The following is a 21535-nucleotide window of genomic DNA, read 5'->3' on the forward strand; positions in this document are numbered from 1 at the left end:
GCGGTTTCATTTGAAAGCATCTGCTTTAATTTAAAGGTTCCAGCTGGCTTTAATATGACTTAACCAACTCGTACTTCCATTTTTTTTATTTACTATCTTTTGTTTTTTACTCTTTTATTCTTCGTAGTTTTTTGCATTCAATATTTTTTTTTGAATGAATGTTAAGAATGGAATAACTCAACCAAACCCAAAAACTAGATTTGATTCGAATCTGGATCATGTCAGTTATACTAGTGAAACTTATATTTTTAAAACCGAAAAATCAGAACCAAATGAGTATCCGAATTTCTATATTATAGTTTATATATTTATAAATATTAACTATATTTAATTTTAAATAATCAAATAATCTTTAAAAAAATTATTCATAAGTCGACGAAAAATCGAACTACTGTAACTTTTTTTCAGAATATTTAAATCATCTGAATAATCTGAAATTTTGTTTGAGAACCCTAAAAATTTGATATTAATCTAAACAAATCGATGTTTTTATTTTTTTAACTTGAATTAACCAAAAAATCGAAACCAAGCTGGAACCGGATGAGATCGAAGTTATTTTGGAAATAAGTTGGTTCCCAAGTTTACTATCCAAACCCGAATCGAATGGGATCTAAAATTACTTGGGAAATAAGGTGGTTTTCAATTTTGTTACCCGAACTGAACCGACAATCGAAATAACCGAACTGAAATCAAACCAAACTTTCTAAATACTCAAATGTTTCCTAAATAAATACTCAAATGTATCCTAAATCTGTAGAACCAAAATACCGAAAGAACTGAATTGAGAACCGAATGTCCAGAGCAGTCACGACTTTATTCGCAGTCTGATTATAAATACTTTTCAGAAAAGGAAATATATATCATTGGAATATTTTTGTTTTGTTGATTTTCCTTATTCCAATTGTATATTTATGTAAATTATGATCTCATCTATACAAACATTGCTTTCATGAAACGTCTATACAGCTTGAACGTGAGCTATGACAACGAGTCCACGACTATCACATGCAGAACGAAGAACACCATATGGGTTCCTGCATTTATTTTCATGTTATTTACTTTAAACATTACTTCTTGACTTAAACAGAATATATTGATTTTATTGAACATCTCTTTTTTTACCTTTTAACATTTCTTATCACTTTTTCATTTTCTATCTAATCGTCGAGGGACAATTTGTTGGATATTCATAAGGAGCACTAAAATGAAGTATATACCCATTCTGCAGTATAAGTCCATCGATGTGAAAGGTTCACTCAAAATTGCCTGTAATAGCTCCCTAAGCGCGTGTGCGTGCGGATGACTCTAATGCACATACTATACTATACGATATAAAATGTAATATAGTCTGAAAAGACAACTATACTTATCTATTCCTACATTGCAAATGTTTTTCCTCAAAAAGCATTACATATGGGGTATAACAGTTGTGAAGATGTATAGTACTATAAAAAAAGAAACACATGATAAAAAATAGTGAACTTAAATTCCACAAAATTGTTGAGACAATTAAAGACGAGACATATACACACTAAACTATTACGAGGGACTCTTCTACCAGGGTGGCTCACTGATTCAAGTTACGTGTGAAGTTTAGTTCGAAGACACAGCCATTGCATCACAAGATAACCCTGAAAATGTAAAACCATGTTCGTGAACAAACCTAATAGCTGACTTATTTCAAGTATTCTATTTCTGTTGACCAAATAGAAAGTTATGTATGTACCAGTTTGTTCACAAAGAAGGGGAGGAGGAAGAGGAGGAGGCGGGGCGGGGAGGGGTGAGGGGGATGGGAAGGGGAGGATGAGGAGGAGGAGGAGGAGGAGGGGAGAAGGAGGAGAAAAAGATTCTAAAGATTCATTTATATTCATTGTTCTCAAACGAATATTACAAAAGAAAATACTACATTTCAATTTGAACTGTTATTTTTTCCAAAGGTAAAAGATGAAAATCATATATAGTAGGAGGACATATGATTTACAGAGGAGCATGTGGCACTATCGTTGTCCATCTTTTCTAATTTAAAACTTAATATCATACACTATACTATACTACATTCTTTATCCAAATGGTGCAATCTGTTCACAATATTTACTACCTTCTTGGTCTTTGTCGATTATAAAAATATAGTATTGATATGTTGTTGCTCGTAATTTCTCAGTCTTGATCAATAAATATAAACCAATTGGTTCATAAAAATGATATACCAACAAAACATAACACATGGAGCTTACTAGAAAAATAAAATTAGCAGAGGAGGTGGGAGAGACGTTGGAAAGGTTAATGCAAGAGGAGAAGCCACCATAAGAAGTAGAGGAGGAAAAAATTATGGTGGAAGTAAGTGGGGAGACGACGGGTTGCAATACTAGCGGAGGAAAATATGGTGGCAGTGATGAAATGAGTGCTCGTGGTGGTGGTGATGGTGGTGATGCTTCAGGTGAGACAGTAACAAAATAATACATTGTTTTACATACTAGAAGAGAACACACAAACATATATTGTTAATCTTCTTTGATCTTTTGTAGTAACTGATAGTGACGCGAAAAAGAAGAAGCTGAGAGAAGAAAAGAGTAAAAATGATGATGAAGAATAAGAATAAGAAACAAAAGAGAAGAAGAAATATTGTATTATACTATACTTTGACGATAAAAAAATAGTATACTATAATAGTTATAATAAATTTTGCTAGAATTTGTGTATATTCTTCATGAAATGTATTGTTCGCAGCCGGTTCATTTCAGTGGCATACAACTTTTAATTTTTTCATGAATCTGCATAATATTTTATTTGTTACAACACCATAGAATAAATCATACTAACAGAGAGCATTAATTGTTCTTCTCCAGTGCAATCCAACATCTGATTTTGGGATAGTGATGAGTTGCAACGGCTATGAAGGAAAAGACGGGGGAGCTGATGGAGTAGTGAAAATAATAATCATAAGGCGAAGTAGGTACAATTTGGCGAAGAAGAGAATTAGAATTTGTAAATACTAACTGTGACTATAAAATAGAATATAACATATTATACAAAATATTGTTCATCTTCTCCAACTCAATTCATCGTCTGATTCTTTATCTTCTTAAAGATTGGGGTTCAATTTCTTACTTTACCAATGATGTCGGATTGTTTCCATTCGCACACTGTCTTACCCTGCCGAAGTTTCCTTTTCTTTTATCCCATCAATTAATTCACCTTAAGTTCCTCTTTCACCTTCATCGCAAATCTACGTATATCACCGACTCCGTTTACAAAGTTCCATTTGTGTGTTTGTGGCCCTTAATAAAACTAGCCATTTTGGTTGTCTCTTAAACTGAAGCGAGCAAAGCACCATTTTTCACGCGCATGAAGGCTATTTTCGTCTCTTTTCTTCATATTATGTAGTATATTATAGCCTAAAATAGGTAATGAATAGACACTTAATTTATGGTTTTCTTATGGATATGCAACCCAATTCCCTAATCATTGAATACACATTTAACTTTCTTACCTTTACAATAATTTTGTTTCAAAAAAATCTACCACTCTATCCATCTAATATTATTATATATAATATATATATATATATATATAATTTTTTTGATTTTTTTATTATATTTTTAGATTCTATCTTACAAAAAATTCTAAAGATATAAACAAAATTTATTTAAAAATAAAATAGTGTTCCAAAAAAAGTATAATAATATCAAATTTTGTTTTCTGTGCCCGAATCCAACAAATGATAAATTTTGATATAAATAAATAAATTTATTAGAAAATAATAGGTTCAAAATAATTAGGATGGATAAAAAAAACATCAGCAATTATAAAAGCCAATAATTTTGTGACAAAAGTAGGCATTCTTACCAGACTGTTTCACATTTTAACTCTATTTTGAAACTATTATTATATTTATTCAATAAAAAATGGCTCCTCGACATTCCCAAGTCAAACCGGAGGACTCGAGTTATTCAAAGAAGATAAAATTAGCATGTCTCAAATGTAAAACTGGTGGTGATCAATGATCATGGTGGCACCAATATATATACACATACAACAACAACTCTTATGTATAAAGATAAAATAAAAATAACAAACATATCAACCTCCTCCAGCTACTTGGATGGTGGTTAAGAGCTACAACACCAGGCACTGATACTATTACTACTTCATTGGCTTAAAAGAGTGGAAATGTATAAACTTTAGAGAAGAAGGGACAATCATTTTCGGATATGATGTTTCTCGGACTGGGACCAAACTACCTATCTGCAACTATGAGAGACTCGTCTTCTCCATTTTAGAAGATGGATTTGGTGAGTTTTGGTCGCGGTTTTATGATGATGCTTTCATATGGCTTAGCTTGCTCAACTTGGACGTAATCCCTTGTTTTCAAAACCTGCAAAGAAAGAAGACAGATTCAACAAAGATAACCAAGTTTATGAAGAATATGACCAGAAGACTAGACATGTTTATCTCTAGAGAATATATCAGAGCTTTTTTTCTCATTTAGGGTCTCATACTCTCATGTAATGGACATACCAGTGTTTCGAAAAACATTCTTGATGCTTCTTTACGGGTCTTCCCAGCTAAAAGTTTGTCTGCTACAATAACATTCTTCCCATTCTCGGCTTCTTTATCAAATATCGTCTGAAGATACTTCGCCACAGCCCTATAAAGAAAGAGAATAATATTCTTTCAGGCCTGTCATGTATCTCGCATGATAGAAAGCTTATGGATTGTGGGGGAAAAATCATCAAATCTACAGACCTGGTACGAGAAGACCATCCACTGTTCTCTAGAAGACGAGCTTCATCACCCTCTTCCACACCATCGTCCTCGTGATCTTCATCTACTTCATCATCATCCATGTTCAAAAATCCTGAAGACAGAGTAAAATAAACTATAAGCAGAACCATCCAAGAGTTTCAGCTTGTTTAAACCAGAGTGTTAGTCGCATTCATCAAACCGAGGGATACAGAAGATTCAGATAAAACTAAACAAAAAACTAGAAAAGGTTTAGAACCTGTGTCATGTGCAACTTCCATGATATCCATTTCCTACAGCAAAAGAAGACTTTAGAGGCATGTCTTCTTAACTTGAATAAGGATATGAAGGCCACAAAAGAAACTTACATCATTATCTCTCATAAGACCATAAGTAGGTTCCCCATCTGGTGCACTTTGCATATAAGCCTCCTCAGTAAAAATCTCATTGTATCTATCAGACTCTATCTCAGGAATCACTCCATCATTATTTTCTTCCACAAGAGGTTCCTTGCAATTTTTTTCCGAAGCTAGATTACTAGAACCACCAGCTTCTTCAACAATTGTGTTATCGCATGGAGTCTGGTCGTCTATCCCAGTCTCAATAACTTCAGCCGAGGCATCATCCGTCTTCTTATCTTCATCTTCAACTTTCAAGTCTGTCTCATTGAGAGTGGTGTTGTTATCTACATCGCCTTCAGCAATTTCTATAACAACATCACAAACATCTTGACCGCCTAGGCCTCCATCATGGTTTTCAAGGTATCCTTCCACCTGTAAATCCTCTACACGATCGATTTTGTCTTCAGATGGCATTTCACTGATCTCTTCATTCACTACATGATTTGCTTCGTCACCAGCTACATTGCTTTCATTTAAAGCTTCCAAGTCACATATATTCTCACCAAGCTCGTTATCTTTTTTTCCTTCTTCATCTTGGTCTACAATTTGTTGGTCTTGTGGCTGAGTATGAGCCTCAGCAGGTTGCTCCTCAGAATCATTTGGGTGTGTTTGAGGAGCAGACCTTTCCTCAGCGTCTTTTTCTTCCACAGCCCTAACTGAGCATTCATTACCTTCCACCACTTCAACAGAAGCATGGCCGTCATCCTCCTTGATTACTGTGATTCCTCTTAGATCATACGGCTCATTGTGCAGAGATACTAATTCCACTGACATACCTGCAAAATCATTGAAAAAAAATATATATTACCTGTGTGGCAGCAGTTTAGAAGTTTGTATAGAATAGTGAACTTACCAGTGAATATTGGCTCCTTAAAAAGCCCATCCTCCTCCAAAGCCTGTCTTTGAAGCATCAAGATTTCAGGGATGGTGCAAGGTGCCTTCTTACGCACACGGCGTATACCTTCCGTGTTTGTCAGCTGTTCCCGTATAAGGCTAAATAGAAAAAAAAAAAGTAGGCACGATCAGAATAGGTAAGAACACAAGTAAAAAAACAGAGACAAAGTCGAGAAAAAAAAACTACTCCAAGTTAATTACAAGTGTGAGACATAAAAGAAGACTTCTATTTCTAAAACAGTGAACTAAAATTCAGCATCCAGTTTTTTTTTTTCGCTCAACAAAATCAACATTCATATAACTTTGCTATTAACAGTAGCCGCCTTGCAATCTAAGTGCAAAGCAGGGTGAATTTAAAACAACTAAACAAGGAAGAAATAAATAAAAGCTATGTCATAAAAAAAAGGTCAGTTAGGTAAACATACTCGCCATGCAAGACCATAGGGTCATCCATTAGAACCTTCCTCTTTGTGGTAGTAGAACGAGGAGCAGACTTTAACCGTTTTGTAGTTGCTACTTCAAGCACAGGTGTAGACCTCATCTTCAGAAAAGATGACTTTCCAACTGAAAAAAAAAAGAGTAAATGATCATGGAATTAGAAAGTTAACTCAGAAGGGATTAGCTAACATCAAAACCTCAAAAACCATTTTTGCCATCCTCATATAAGCAAGAATCATAGATGTATAGAACAACAGACATAGCAACAACAAAAACTGATACCTAAGATAGAAGACAACAAGTCGTCGTCATCAGGAACAGAATTTGCAGTTCTCTTGGACTGAATCAATCCAACTGACTCAACAGAGTTCAAACTCTCTGCAGTTAGTGTGCTTTCTGTAAAAGTGCGTTTCTTCCCAGTAATGTTATTATTTCCTGCGTCCCCGTTACATGTGCCAGTGTCTTCTTTATCTGGTGTTGATTCAAGTTCAACCATACAACCATTTTCGTCCCCCAGACCGTTAGGTGCAGCTAATACCTTCTCAGGTGCAGGCAAATCAGTATCAGCCGATCCAGTCAGATCTCCCAACCCTTCATCAGTTGCCCGTGCGTTGTTCAGCTGCTCATCTACTTGTAAACTAGAATCTGTTTCCTGATTGACCTCAGTGGTAATGGCAAAATGATCTGACAGAAACAATTAAAAAAATTATAAGAATAAGGCAAGCACTATGACTTTGCATTAGGTTAGATGCATTTTATTTGACGAACCTTGGTTCTCTTCTCCAGGATCTTTTGGTTCTTGAGTTAAACAATGCTCAGCATTACTCATCGTAGGCTCTCCAGGGGACTCAACTGAAGGAACAGCATCTGACTTATCTGTTATGACATTGGTTCCTGACTCAGTGATTACTTGACCAGGATTCTCCATTTCATTGGTGATGTGAGAAACACATGGCGATGTAACATGCACATGCTCTGTCCTCTCCTCCTGTGGCTCGTTTTGTGCGTCGATAGTTTCATTTATCAACGACTTATCCACCTCCATGGGAGCAACTGCTGATTCTCCGGCAGGATATTCAGAGGGCTCATTAGCATCCGGCTCTCCAGAGGCCTTCCTAACTTCTTCTGCGTTCGGATCCTCTACCTCCATGTGATCATCGCATGCCAGCTGATCTCTGACACTAGACAAGTTTGGCACCTCAACTAGTCCAGGGGTTTGAGGAGCTTGAGCATCTTCCATGAACTCATCACCCACTACAAGATCTTCAACCTATCAAAGTGAGAGATTCATAAGTTATAAAAAAAAATCAAATTTACAACATATCCTAGCAGAAAATTAACCGATAAGTCTGTTGAAATATAAATTGCTACGCACCTGCTCTTGATTGAAATCTCTGGGCATTGCATCAGAAACTTCTACCATTTCGTCCTTTATCTCTGGTGTAGCCGCATCCGGATATGCATTGTGATCATTGCTACCAACAAATAAAATATCAACGAAAGTTAAAAAATATGATTGGTGATGTTTACATTCAAAGTATACACCAAAGGTCTACATCTATGAAGGACAAGACACGTAGAAGTACGTTTCTAGTTCACAAGGCTTCTTTATCAATCAGTCAATTCAAGTTTCCCTGTTCTAAAACTTATGTGAAGCATTCAGAACTTATGATAACAAGATCCCCCCAAAAAAGATCAAGCCACAACTTTGATTATAAAATCAAGAGAAGCAAATATGCAATAATGCTACAAAGTACAGAGTAAAGATTAGGAACAAAAAAACTGACCCTTGAACTGCCTCATCATCGGATCCAAGAAGATCCTTATCCTGGAATACTTCCTGCATACAATATAGGGATGAGAAGAGATCCTACCCAAAATAAAATAACAAGAGACGAGAAGTTCTAATTTCAAATATGCAGAACTCTAGAAAAAGATAACACCAACATCATCATGAACCTACAACATGGCTGCAACCTGACATTTCAAAATACAAGCGTCTAACCAAACAGTGAGAGAAAGAACCCAAAAGGCTAGAAGCAAATACAACAAAATATTCTATGCATTTTTCATCTTACAATATGTTTATCCTATTTATTGTCCCTACTCCCTAGATGACCTGAAAACTATATTTGTTCTGTTCCATCAAGGAAAAAATACCTCGTCGAGCTCCAAAGCGGTTTGAGCAGTGTCGCCATCACCAAATCGTTCTGGAAAAGTATAAAATGAGTGTTCTTATTTAAGGCAGAGCTATCAATAAGTAAAGATAAGTCAGCATGAAACAATCACTGACCGTCTAACCCAAATTGAGATGTTGAGAATACAACACCGTCCATGGTATCCTGAAGGGTGATCTGCTCTCTTGTACTAACATGATGGTCAACGTAATTACTGCAAGACAAGGAAACAAGATCAAACAAGGAAATAGCAACAAAAAAAAAAAACAACGAGTGTGAATTTTGAAATTAAGAAGAAACTGACCCCTGAAAGATCTCGTTGTCAGGGAGCTCAAAATCATCAAGATCAAATGTCTCAGGCAACGTAATAGAGTGGTACGGCGCTGTGGATTCTTCAGGGGGTAGGTCAACCGCAGCAGAGCGAAAAGCTTGCTTAACCTTAAGCAGTGCCTCGCTGCAATCATCAAAGAGGTAATTGACCTTTTTGGAATAAATACGAACCACACCAAGGAGGAGATGACTAGACAGTCGCAGAGCAATTGGAGCTTCCGGAAAGAGAATAGAATCTGCTCAGGAGAAAAAGTAGTCAGATTTTAGGAAATACTTTTGATGGGAGCGAGTAGGGTAAAGAGATAACAACAGCATAGCATGGAACTAACTCAACCTTAGATGTCTATGACCAACAAAACAAATATATAAGCAAGCGAAATGCACAAGGAATTGACACATATTAAATGAAAACTTTGCATATAAATTAAATGATACATCAAATAGTGATCTAACAAATTTATAAACTTAGAGAGTTATGGTCATTCCTTGGCCTTATATCAAGGGCAACTACTATAAGTCTATAAGCGTATATAAGGTTAATTAAAGATAAGTGTAGATCATAGATCTGAGGTATAAAACTACAGATTCAAAAGTAAACTGGCAAATCCCAAACATAGAGCTAATCCACAGAGAATGAAACTATGCTTCTGCTAACCCTATGAGCAAAGTAGCAACATTAAAGATTGGGCACAAAAGCAAAAAAACAGAAGCAAAGAACTCACCAACGGAGACTCCAATGTCAGTATCAGCGACCTGATTCTTACGAAGCTTCCTCTCCAAATGGGCCGCGATCCATATCGTCCCAAGTGGTCCTTTCTTTGCTAATATAAACTGCGAATAAAACATTCCTCCACCTCAACAAAAGCCCTAAAATTTCGACAACAACAAAGAGAAAAACAACTTGTTAGAATTTACAAATTGAGCTTCAAAAACTAAATATACTTCCGACACGATAACAGAATCAGACATCTTTAACCCGAGACACAGAGTATGTAAGAGAAATTCAGAAAGTTTCCAATTTAAGACAACAGAACCCCAAATTAGCTCAAATCGATAACAAAGCTTTGAAATTTACACGGAGCAGAGACTCTCAAAGGTCCTAAGACTACTTCACGAGCTTATCATAGTAGAATAAGAGCAAAAGGGTAGATCAATTACCGTATAATTCACCAATTCCAAGCTCCACAGCTCCTAAACAGAGTCCTCGCGGAAACCCTAATTCGCGGAAACTTCAATAGAACACCCCCAATTCGGTAAAAAAAAAAAAAAAACAGAATCTTTAAGACTAAACTCTTTTGCTGTCGGAGATCAGACACAACAAACAGCGAAACTCGCCCGGAAAAATAGTAAGTTTTGAGAGGAAATTGCAATAAGTAAAAGTTTCCAACTTTGGATCTTTGGTTCGATTTCTGATTAAAATTTGAGGGATTTGGTTCGGAAAAGGAACACCAATGACATACGTCGCGCTCCTACTGGTTAAGACACGAGGTGGTCCCACCTATGTTCAGATTTAGTTTTTTGTCAACTAACCTTCAATTAAAAACTTTTTTCTTTCTTTCAAAACATTTGAGCTGGGCGGTTCCTTCTCCTATTTGCGGGAAATATGAAAAAATTTCTGAAATTTTTTGTATGAAATTATAAACCGGGTATACGAAGTAAACCGATCTGCTTCAATGATTGACATCAGAAACTTGAGTTTCCCCGAGATGGCAAACTTTAATGTAATTTTTATTTTCATATATCAATAGGGGCATATTTGTTTTACTCCCTCAAGAAAGAGTTAGTTTTCAACAACAAAAAAAATGAAAAACATATGGTTATACTTCAAACTTCTCAACAACTAACATGATGTATTCTACAAAAGAGCTTTTAGATTTATTGTGATTTTGTTTCTTCTATTCAGCTTCGAGCTCAGCTGCAAACTGATCTAACCGTTCGGCTTCCGCATCAAAGTCACGAACCGCAGCGTGGTTCACTGATCCATCGTCAAGGCTCGCATGTATCTGTCTCTTTGCATACCTGCATAAACACAACAGCCGCATAAGCTAAACATATCACAACATTGGTAATGGTGGCATATTAAGCTGAAATGACCAAGGGAGAATCTGTACCAGCGACCGTTCATTGCATCTATACATTTCTGAGCATCTTTACGATCCTTAAATCTTATGAGAACAACACCCTGTGGATGAAGCTCACACACCTGTACAAGAAAGATGTCAATTGATTAAACAATCTTAACTTTCAACAAATACAGTATTAGAATAACACAAGCTTAAGCAAAAAAAAAAAAAAGACACAACATATAATAACCTTCACTGAATCAAACGGTCCATGCTTCATACTTTCTTCTTTCACGTCTTCCTCTACCTCGGCACACAGATTCTCATCAGCCTACAAGCAAAGACAAAAACAAACGCTCAAGATATATCAGGTGTTTAACATTCTATCGTATCAACGTAGTGGACAAGGCCCTACTCTCATCTCCGCTGGACTGAACATGTGGCGCAGAACAACAGTTCCAGGTATTGCGATCTTAGCATCATCTCTACCACCTATGCCAAGAAAAGAGAGACCAAGCGCCATCACAATAAATATAAATCCAGTTAGAAAAACTCCAACATCAAGAACTAAAATGGCCACCTTTTTTATGCTAATATCAACTATGATTACCAGACAGACAAATAGAGAATATCGACATGACTATGTTCCCTTCTAATCTACATCGACTTTCTAAACCCCCCCCTTCTGTTTTAATTGTCAATGAAAGGTTGCCTTCCAAAAACGATAAGTTTTTAGTGCCAGTCCTTTCGCTAGCGAGTTCCATAAAGAGTTAGTAAAGGATAGAGAAATATATATATATGAATCTCTAGCATCTCACATCTTCCTTTAATATGTGACTTCCTAGAGAAAAAGGTAGGTTGCCAGTATACAGAAGCGGAAACATACCCCATCCAAGCAACTTTTGCTCGACCTTTTTAAGCTTTTTCTTCTTCTTGTTATCGGTTTGCTTCGTTATAAATCTCTCCCCTGAGTGAAAATAGAAACAGGCAATAAGAACCAAAGCCAAAATATTGTACAAAACAAAGCCACGGATAGGGAAAAGCTAATGTCTATACAACTAAAGTGTAATGGTATTCACCTTTCTGCTCGAATTTGGCTCGAGAAACTGACATGAGGAGCTTGTCAGCTGGACGTAAAGGAGCCCCGTCTAAGATTTGAATTGCAAGATCCACTGAGGGCTCCTGATGAAAACAAAAACAGATAGCATGAAGAGACAAAGTCTAAGAATCAGAACCTTATAAATACCCGGAGGGAAGAACTTTAGGTATTATCATTACCTTCATATACGTGATAAGAGCATCGCCTTTTAATTCTCCTGTCGCCTTGTCACTGTAAAGCTTTATGCGAGGCTTGCCAGTGTCATCCTGCGATGTTTACCAGATCTACATTGTCAAGGAAAACTTCCACAAGACTCCAAAATAACACAGAAAAAAAATCACAAGATAGTGGGATTTACCTCCTTAATAATGCCGCATTTAGAAAAAACTTCAACTACCTGTAATTGATGTCGCTACTTTAAGTCCGTTTTAAAGTATTAGGATATTCATAATAATAGAAAAAGCAATGACCACAACTTACTTCCTCGATTGTGACATCCTTGGGCAACCCGGTAACGTAGATATGTGGGTTTACTTTCAGCTCAAACCACGCTTCTGGAGGCTTGTTTGCTTCCTGGAAATTAATTTGAAACTTAGAATATTTGCAGAAATTTTCATGAAGAAATGCGACTATATTTATTTGATCCATCATTAGTAAGTATGACGAAATGAAAGTAAAAGTAATTTGCTAGTTCTAATATAACTTCGATGTCCAACAACTATGTACATATTGGCCAACAAAAAGTTTTTCTTTCCCTCTACGATGTACATATTGGTCAAAAAGTAATCATCCATTACCATTTAGAAAAGTCAAGATTCCTTAATCAAGAAATCGGAAGTACCATGCATGACCTTAAGAAAGAGATACGGTGATAAACGAAACAGAGAAGAAGACAAAAGACAATAACAAATACCTTCTTTTCGGTTTCTTCTTCTTCTGGCAGCTTCCTCTTGCCATTATTGTTTATTTCCGCGGTCTGATCAGAGCCATCTTCTTCTTTTTTACTAGCCACATCATCCTTAGAAACATCCTCCTTATCAACAGAAGTATCAAGAACGTTTATAGTTGGAATTACTTCGTCTTCCTCAGCAAAGGTCATCTCTTCGAGTCCATACGGATCAACACTACCTACTGGATCGTTCTGCGATAAAAAAGCATGAGCAATTGAAAATATTAATGATATTTAACTCGTCCTAAAGTGCGCAACATGAATAACCCAAAACAAGTAAAGGTAAAATAGTTCGACGAATTCCTGATATTCAATCTTGATAAAGCAAGCAAAAATATGAGAGAAAATCATAGCAAATAAGCAATCTTTCGGATATGGCTAAGCCACGACCCACCAACAAAATTAGACATGTTAACGATTCCAATCATTACTTGAAAGCACTGGTGGGTAACCTGAAATCCCATTTCACTAGCAAAAACTGGGAAAAAACGAAAAGCATTACCTGAGGAGCCCATGCTCTAAGAGCTTTGTCCCATTTATATCTAGTTCCATCATCATCAGTGAACTCATCTTCCCCCTCGGGTGGTGAAGAAGGTCTGTCTTGATCATCTTTCAACCTTTCAGCGTCCGCCTCTGCTTCTTTAATCTCTCTCTGCCATTTCTCAAACTCATCCTCAGTAGACGCTGCGGAAACAACATGATGTGGTAAGTTCTACCCTCACTTTGCAACTCATAATACTGAAGTGTTCATTTCTGTCTAGATAACTAACCAGTATTACTTTGCTTCTCTTGGTTGGTTCTTGCACCATATCCATTCATCAACCCCGGTGCACCTGGTAAGACACCCTATAGTAAGTGCCATAAAGCCAAGAGACAAAACTATGCTAGAAAAAAAAAAACCCGATAACTTAGGGATATTACCTCCAGCTGAATGGTCAACTTCAGCTCCAGAGATCCTTGACATCAACTCAGTGACAGCAGAAAGAGGCTGCCATTCGCTTCTTCCTTCAGCCCAGACCAGAGTAGTTTCCTGTAGGTAACCGTTCTTGAAATGGTCTGCCCATTCAAAGCAAAGTAAAGCGCTTTAATAGCTTATAACAGAAACAGGCACAGATACATCAAGGAACTTAATAACACGGAACACTTACCACACAGCTCCAGGAAGGTATATGGACCCAGGCTTTCTTGGTTTCCACCAAGAATGTACCAACCAACATCAGTAGCGTCTATTTTCACATGTTACAAAACAATCCATCAGTAAACCCCCAGAGAAACATATTAACAGTTCCATCATTCCTAGTGATTTACTGGAACCAAGTTAATACACATACTCTATTGCCTCATAAGCTAGACTACACACAGCATGATTTGTTTATCCCCAAGATGAGCTTTTGCTCTGTTTTCAGTTTCTTAATGTCCTTAAACAACTTCTCTTCACACCATATTATAAACCGGATCATCACAAACCCTAGGATTAATCTCCTCCCAAACCCTAGGATCAATCTCCTCCTCGCAAAAAATTTTTGAGGACGAGAGCGAGAGAAGGAAGAGGGTTTTCACCTGTCCACGATTGAGAACCCTGTAGCTTATCGGAGCCGGACATTGTTATTTCTCTCGCTAACCTTCGCAAAATCACGAACGCTAAGAACCAAAACCGACTTCAAGAGTGGCGCTTTTGAGAGACGACGACGACAAATCAGACGAAGATGAAGACGGTAGAAGACCCTGATCCTGTTTGGATACAGAGAAACTCTTATCCTTGTATCGGATTAACATGAACCTATCCCACAGCCCAATGTGCCGACTACTTAAACCCATTGGGCCTTTGAGAGAGACGACGGAAAATGAGAGGAAGACGGTGGAAAACACTTACCTAGTTTGGATACAGAGAAACTCTTATCCTTATATCGGATAAACATGAACCCATCCACATGCTAATGGGCCCACCTTGTTTAATCTTTCTACCGATGGGCCCACGTTAATAATAATAAAAAATTAGAAAACTAGCCGTTCGAGGATTCAACAACGGTCATATTTAGAAACTAGACCGTTTCAAGTCTCTCTACATAAACACACTCCTCACGCTCATCACTCTCTTCTTCATCATCAAAGAACACAAGCCCACTTCTCAAAATCCAAACTTTCGATAAACTCTAAACCATGGGTTTGATTCCATCTCAATCAGTAGAAGATTCACACTACTACACCCACAAGATCTTCCTCTTCTCCAACTACATCCTCCTCGGAGCCGCCACGAGCTGCATCTTCCTCACCCTCTCTCTCCGCCTCATCCCCTCCATCTGCGGCTTCCTCCTCATCCTCCTCCACACAACCACCATCGCCGCCGCCGTCTCCGGCTGCACCGCCGCTTCCTGCGGGAGGAACCGGTGGTACGCCGCTCACATGGTCGCCACCGTGCTCACGGCTATCTTCCAGGGCTCCGTCTCCGTTCTCATCTTCACCAACACGGCCAACTTCCTCGGGAGCCTCAAGTCGTATGTCCGTGAGGAAGACGCCGCGGTGATCTTGAAGCTCGGCGGCGGGCTCTGCGTTGTGATCTTTTGTCTTGATTGGGTTGTGTTGGTATTGGCTTTCTTCTTGAAGTATTACGCTTATGTCGAGGGTGGTGATAGAAGTGTTGTTGCGGTGAAGAGGAGTGGTAAGGTGCAGAGTGATGAGAATCCTAAGGATTGGCCATGGCCTTTCCAAGTTTGAAGTTACTGTCTTTGTCTTGTCTTCTTGTGTTGTTGAGAGCTATTATCAGTATCAAATTGTTGGTTTTTGATCTGTGTTCTGTCGGTGGTATTGTGATTTGTTCATTTGTTGTTTGTATCTGTCATTGTTGGCAATGATTGACTACATATATATAATATGTGTTTCGTTCCTATGGTTTGTTTCTTTAAATTACTCATTTTTTTTATAATTAAGAAACTTGTAACAATCTCTACGAAAACACAATGCAAATAATTTTAAAAATTACAACTTGTAGGAATTTTGAGAGAGAAACATTGAGGAAGTGGATACAACAATACTAGAAGTCTAGAACAAATGGAGTATCTGAAACAAATAAATAGAAAAAGTGATCCAAAAACAAGGCTAAAACACATACTTTTTATCTAACATATCTTCCAATACAAAACATACTTTCTGAACCTCCTTATCATGGTGATGGTGAAGAGATTGTTGCATCATGATAATTCTTTTAAGCCCTGATCTCTCGACCGAATATCCAGCTGAAGGGTATGTTTCTTGCAGCTTCTTTGTTTCTCCCTTGAGCCCTCTCTTCGAGTTTGCGGATCCTAGCAGGCAATTTACAGAGGTAGTCCTGTTTCATGCAATTAAAGAGAGCCAAAAGTCAGAACAATAACTTATATTCTACACTTTGATGACTGAACATTCTCCAAGTACACAAAAGAGGTTTTAGATGTTGTTGTTACCTGGGCCTTGTGTCCATCACCAGAAAGGCCTACCAAGTTCTCAACGTTCCACCGCCTCACAAGAAACTCCAGTATATCAGCATAGTCCCTAGCAGTGTAGACACCAAGCCTCTGAGCCACGGAGGAGAAGTGCTCAAACAGATTGTCATCTCGGCCATCATACATCAAATGAGCAGGCATGGCTATCTTTTTCTTCATCATGTCAGCAAAGCCTACAACAGTGGTGTCAGGATCAATCTCAAAAAGCTTTTCTACAATCTTGGTGTAAGCGGTTTCATGACGCTTCTCATCAGCAGCTATGGTACCGCAAATCTGCGCTAGTTTCGAGTCCCCAAGCTTCTTTGCCAGTCCAGCAGTGTTTCCGTGGGAGATGAAAGTAGCTCTTTCTTGAAAAGAAGTGTAGATGAAACCCAAGTAAGGGTTATTTTCAGTCTTTGGATCCTAAAGAACCAAACAAATAAAAATCAACACAGCTTAGACTATAGCAGAACATAAAAATAGGCATAGGGGCGACCTAGATAGGGGAACAATTGGTGTCCCCGGATCCAATTTTTTGTCCTCCTATTTCTTAATAGATACGAGTGCGATTTTTTTCAAAAAGAATGTATTTTTATATTAAAAATAAAAAAAGGGTCCAAATGTTTTATATGAAAGTATTTTATTTTATCATAAAAAATTAAAAGTATTAGTTTAGAGACTTAAATTTTGTTTTTGCCCCATGGCCATGAAACTATGAAACTATTGAGCCGGCCTTGAGTATAGTTATATTATAGAAGCTTACCATTCCAGAACCAATCAGATATTGAATGGTCTTTTCAATCTGCCTCATGTCTACTCTTCCAGAGAGGTAAAGATACTTGTTGAGAAGATCACCATGCCTATTCTCTTCAGCAGTCCAAGCCCTCGTCCACACAGCCCAAGGAGTAGGACTTGCTCCAGTCTCATCTCTAACCCCATCCAATGTATTAATCATGGTTTGATAAGTCGGAAGTGCTTCCTCTGTGATCATATCACCAATAAGGACTACAAAGTAGTAGTCAGAAAGCTCTTTACACCTTTCTCTTAACTCCTTCACTTGGTCATAGAAACCTTCTGACTCAGGTTCAGGGAGGAAATCTGTTGGTTGCCATGATTTCTCAACAGGTTTTAGGTATGGCAACAAGTTGTCGTTAGCCCATCCTTCTAAGGACTTGAAGATCTCCAGCTTTTGTGGTGGCATTGAGTATTTCACTTGAAGTTGCACCTCTCGAGGAGGGAGATAGGGTTTCCTTCCATTGGTGACCTCTCTGCATGCAAATCCATTAAAGAGATTTTAAAATGATACAAAGTTGACCATCTGCAACCGTGGATTCGATAAAAAATCCTTAAAAATTCACTTTTTTATTTTTTTTATTATTATTTATTTTTCAACAAAAAAAAGAAAAAAAAAATAACTAATGACAAGTCGCCGCTTAACAGCGAGACCCGCAAACACTGACAATATTTCTCACGGATTGATCCTTATATAAGGATAAGAAGAGGCTAATCCTTAATATAGTGTGGAACCCATCAAATTTTTTATAATTTTTTACCTAGGTTTTGGAGCTACAAGGCTCCACTACAGATGCCCAGCAAGATTCTCAAATATATATTTTTTATTACACAACCACCAGAAACTGATGGTAGAGTTACGTGTTCTGCAGGTAACCAACTTGCAAACAAGTTACAGTCTTTTCTAAAAAAAGTAGACCTCCCAACACGAGAATAATCAGTTCTTGAAAGCAAAAGAAAAAGACACTGATGCGTGACTCAATTAATGCTGATAAGAAAGATGTGGAGCAGTAGCAGTAAAAGACAAGCATTCTGTAATTTACAGATGGTCTAACCAAAACAAATAACAAGCATCAGTCAAGGAAAAAAAACAAGCAATACAAGAAAAAATTCAGACCTAACTTGACCAACTACAGTTCATATATATACACATACACATGCATAAACATAGAGGATTAGAGACGATATTAAAATTTACTTTTTGTGGAATGTGATTTTATTAAAAGCCTTACTTACACTTGCATTAAAAATAACAAGATTGTAGCCTGATAGGCCAACAACCCAAATTAAATGATACTAAAAAAAGAGTAAATGGAACAATCAAATCCATGCATGCATATGGAATGTTTCATAGTTCTGAACAATCGAAGAGAGATTACACCCAAAAAGAAACAGATCAATTGAATTTGTAGAAGAAAATGCAAAAGAGATTGTTTTTGGTTTGGTGACCAAACATGTCCACAGGTTGAGCAGAAAGCAAATGGAATTCAACAGAAAGAGTTGTATGAATCATTTAACTAATAAAATGTGTGTTATATATGTACAAAACGAAATAATCTGCATTTTTTAAAACAAACACGACAGAAACAGAGAGTATATTTAGATCCAATGTTGATCATGACTTATAGTTATCGCATCTCAGACTTAAACTCAGAAGAAAAAAGCCAGATAAGGGAAAAAACAGAGATGAAAGCTTGGAAACGAAGAGAGAAAACTCACGCAGAGGCGGGACGGATGGTAGAAGACATGAAAACTCTGGAAGATCTGTAGCCATGATGATGAGAAGAACGTGGATAAACGGATGGGGAAGAGATAAAAGCGATCCGATTCATAGCCATAGCCATTTGGTTTTGTTCCACCCCTTCTTTTCTTGATAACAACGGGGACAAGATTATTGTAAAGGAATAAAACGAAAAAATAAATAGAAGATTTTCGATGATAACAGAGTGAATTTGTCTATATAGGTGGGTATTTATGGAGGGAAGAAAAAGCTAACAAGGACGAGAAAGGTGAAGAAACAAACGAGCAAATTGAGAAACTCTGCAGCGGTGATGATGTGATAGTTAAGCAATGTGACATTTCAATGTCCCTTTGCTTTATAACACGACAATGCCATTATGTCCTGTCTGCATCCTTTTTTCTTTTTTCTCTCACCAAACTGTTTCTGTTGTTGTACTTGTTACTGTTAATTTTGTAAAGGCCCATGGGTCAAGTTATTATATATACTTAGGGGCGCTTTGGAGCCCAATACAGCTAGGATGTTAAACATGATTTAAACAGAGTTGGCCCAGGACCAGGGTTTAAATTCTAACCCTTTTATTTTGATTCACACAACTATTATACAATATTTAATAATGTTTTTCACCAAAAAAAACTTAAAGTCGAGTTTTCTCGCCAAAAACTAAACAACGAAATTTTCCATCGAAACCGCAAAATCGAGTTTTCAACTAAAAAAACGAAATCGAGTATTCCCTCCAAAAACGCAAAATCGAGTTTTTCGTCAAAACTTCAAAATCGAGTTTTTCGCCAAAACCTCAAAATCGAATTTTCCCGTGAAAACGTAAAATTAAGTTTTTCTGGAAAACCCGTAAAACTCAATTTCACGGTTTTGGCGGAAAAATTCAATTTGCCGGTTTTGGAGGGAAAACTCGTTTTTGCGGTTTTAGTTTCGGCGAAAAAATCCGATTTACCGGTTTCACGCAGGAAAACCCGATTTTGTAGTTTTGGCGGGAAAACTCGATTTGCCGGTTTCGGTGGGAAAACTCGTTTTTGCGGTATTGGCGGAAAAAATCAATTTTGCAGTTTTGGCGGGAAAACGCGATTTTTCAGTTTTGGCGGAAAAACCCGATTTTGCGGTTTCGGCGGGAAAACCCGATTTGCCGGTTTCGGCGGGAAAACCCGATTTGTCGGTTTCGGCGAAAAACTTGATTTTGCTGTTTCGGCGGGACAACGCGATTTTACAGTTTTGGCGGAAAAACTCGATTTGCCGGTTTTGACAGGAAAACTCGATTTTGCGGGAAAACTCGATTTTGCGGTTTTGGCGGGAAAACTTGATTTTGTGGTTTTGGTGGAAAAACTCAAATTAGGTTTTGGCGGAAAAAACACAATTTTTGTTTTTTGACGGAAAATCTTTATTCTTAGTTGTGGAGCAAAAACTCGATTTTGCGATTTTGGGAGGAAAACTTTTGATTTTGATGCTCAACAAATTGGAGAAAAAAATCATATCATATCTTAATTTTTCTAGTTTTATCTTTAAAATTTAAAAACAAAAATAAATGAAATATTTTTTTCAATTAAATGAGCTAACCCTGGTACCAGCCCTAACCCTTGATTATAATAGGTAGGTCTGGGCATTTCGGGTATCGGTTCGGTTCGGTTCGGGTATTTCGGATTTCGGGTAGTTCGGATAGGGGCTAGAGGATCCATTTAGTACTTGACCTATTTTCGGTTCGGTTCGGTTCGGATAGTTTCGGGTTCGGTTCGGTTCGGATAGTAAATGTAGGAACCGGAAAATATCCGGAAAATATCCGGAAAAAGTCCGGGTCTCATTTGGATCCGGTTCGGGTTCGGATAGTTCGGGTAGTTCGGATAATTTGGATAAAATATCGGTTACTTAGGGTAAAATATCAAATAATTAGGATGATTTAGATAAAAAAATTTAGATATTTCGGATTACTTTGGATATTTCGGATAAAACTATCCGGATAGTTTCGGATACTTTCGGGTAGTTTGGATATTTTATAATAATTTAGTTATCCTCAACTATTTTCAGATATTTTTAATAGAATTTTAAATTAGAAATATATATTTAGTGATGTTATATGTATATATAATTAATATTTTTATATATTCGGGTACCCGTTCGGTTCTCGGTTCGGTTCGGTTATTTCGGATATAAAAATATAGGAACCGTTCGGATATTTGAGAGTATTAGTCCGGTTCCGATTTCGGGTATTTCGGTTCGATTTCGGTTCGGTTCTTCCGTTCCGGTTATTTTGCCCAGGCCTAATAATAGAATTAAAATAGAATTGGATTAAAATAGGGCGGAGTTTATAATAAACAGTAGAGGGTTGGGCCTTAACCCTCTAGTCAACATCCCTAAATACAGCTAAGTTTATTAAATAAAAATACTTGTGGCAAGATCATATATTACGCAACAAAGTTCTCTGTTACAACGGTAGTCTACAACAAACA

At 37.3% G+C, this 21535-nt stretch overlaps 4 protein-coding genes across 4 annotated transcripts; 1 reads left to right on the top strand and 3 right to left on the bottom strand.

The window, feature by feature from the left end:
• Positions 1-3946: 3946 nt before the first annotated feature.
• LOC106372208 (sister chromatid cohesion 1 protein 4-like) lies at positions 3947-10425 on the bottom strand. The gene is made up of 16 exons (XM_048769125.1): positions 10142-10425; positions 9706-9850; positions 8958-9219; positions 8770-8867; positions 8637-8686; positions 8264-8316; positions 7852-7951; positions 7245-7746; positions 6759-7160; positions 6464-6602; positions 5998-6137; positions 5112-5920; positions 5003-5036; positions 4747-4858; positions 4519-4648; positions 3947-4375 (listed from the first exon to the last, which is right to left on the bottom strand). Exons 2-16 carry the CDS (start codon positions 9827-9829, stop codon positions 4277-4279), a joined length of 3054 nt encoding a protein of 1017 aa, XP_048625082.1. The 5' UTR covers positions 9830-9850; positions 10142-10425; the 3' UTR covers positions 3947-4276.
• Positions 10426-10698: 273 nt separating this feature from the next.
• Positions 10699-14866, bottom strand: LOC106372209 (splicing factor U2AF-associated protein 2). Its single transcript, XM_013812370.3, has 15 exons — positions 14655-14866; positions 14243-14320; positions 14016-14150; positions 13865-13927; positions 13597-13778; positions 13059-13286; positions 12626-12718; positions 12504-12542; positions 12325-12411; positions 12126-12228; positions 11933-12013; positions 11462-11538; positions 11297-11377; positions 11095-11186; positions 10699-11002 (listed from the first exon to the last, which is right to left on the bottom strand). Exons 1-15 carry the CDS (start codon positions 14695-14697, stop codon positions 10879-10881), a joined length of 1506 nt encoding a protein of 501 aa, XP_013667824.1. The 5' UTR covers positions 14698-14866; the 3' UTR covers positions 10699-10878.
• A 297-nt stretch (positions 14867-15163) lies between these two features.
• LOC106372206 lies at positions 15164-15979 on the top strand. The gene has a single exon (XM_013812368.3). It carries the CDS (start codon positions 15255-15257, stop codon positions 15807-15809), a length of 555 nt encoding a protein of 184 aa, XP_013667822.1. The 5' UTR covers positions 15164-15254; the 3' UTR covers positions 15810-15979.
• A 58-nt stretch (positions 15980-16037) lies between these two features.
• Positions 16038-19402, bottom strand: LOC106372205 (stearoyl-[acyl-carrier-protein] 9-desaturase 5, chloroplastic-like). Its single transcript, XM_013812367.3, has 4 exons — positions 19061-19402; positions 17313-17817; positions 16532-16972; positions 16038-16419 (listed from the first exon to the last, which is right to left on the bottom strand). Exons 1-4 carry the CDS (start codon positions 19183-19185, stop codon positions 16297-16299), a joined length of 1194 nt encoding a protein of 397 aa, XP_013667821.1. The 5' UTR covers positions 19186-19402; the 3' UTR covers positions 16038-16296.
• Positions 19403-21535: the final 2133 nt, after the last annotated feature.

The sequence above is a fragment of the Brassica napus genome, chromosome C9 (assembly GCF_020379485.1).
Source record: "Brassica napus cultivar Da-Ae chromosome C9, Da-Ae, whole genome shotgun sequence".
Classification (NCBI taxonomy): Eukaryota; Viridiplantae; Streptophyta; class Magnoliopsida; order Brassicales; family Brassicaceae; genus Brassica; species Brassica napus.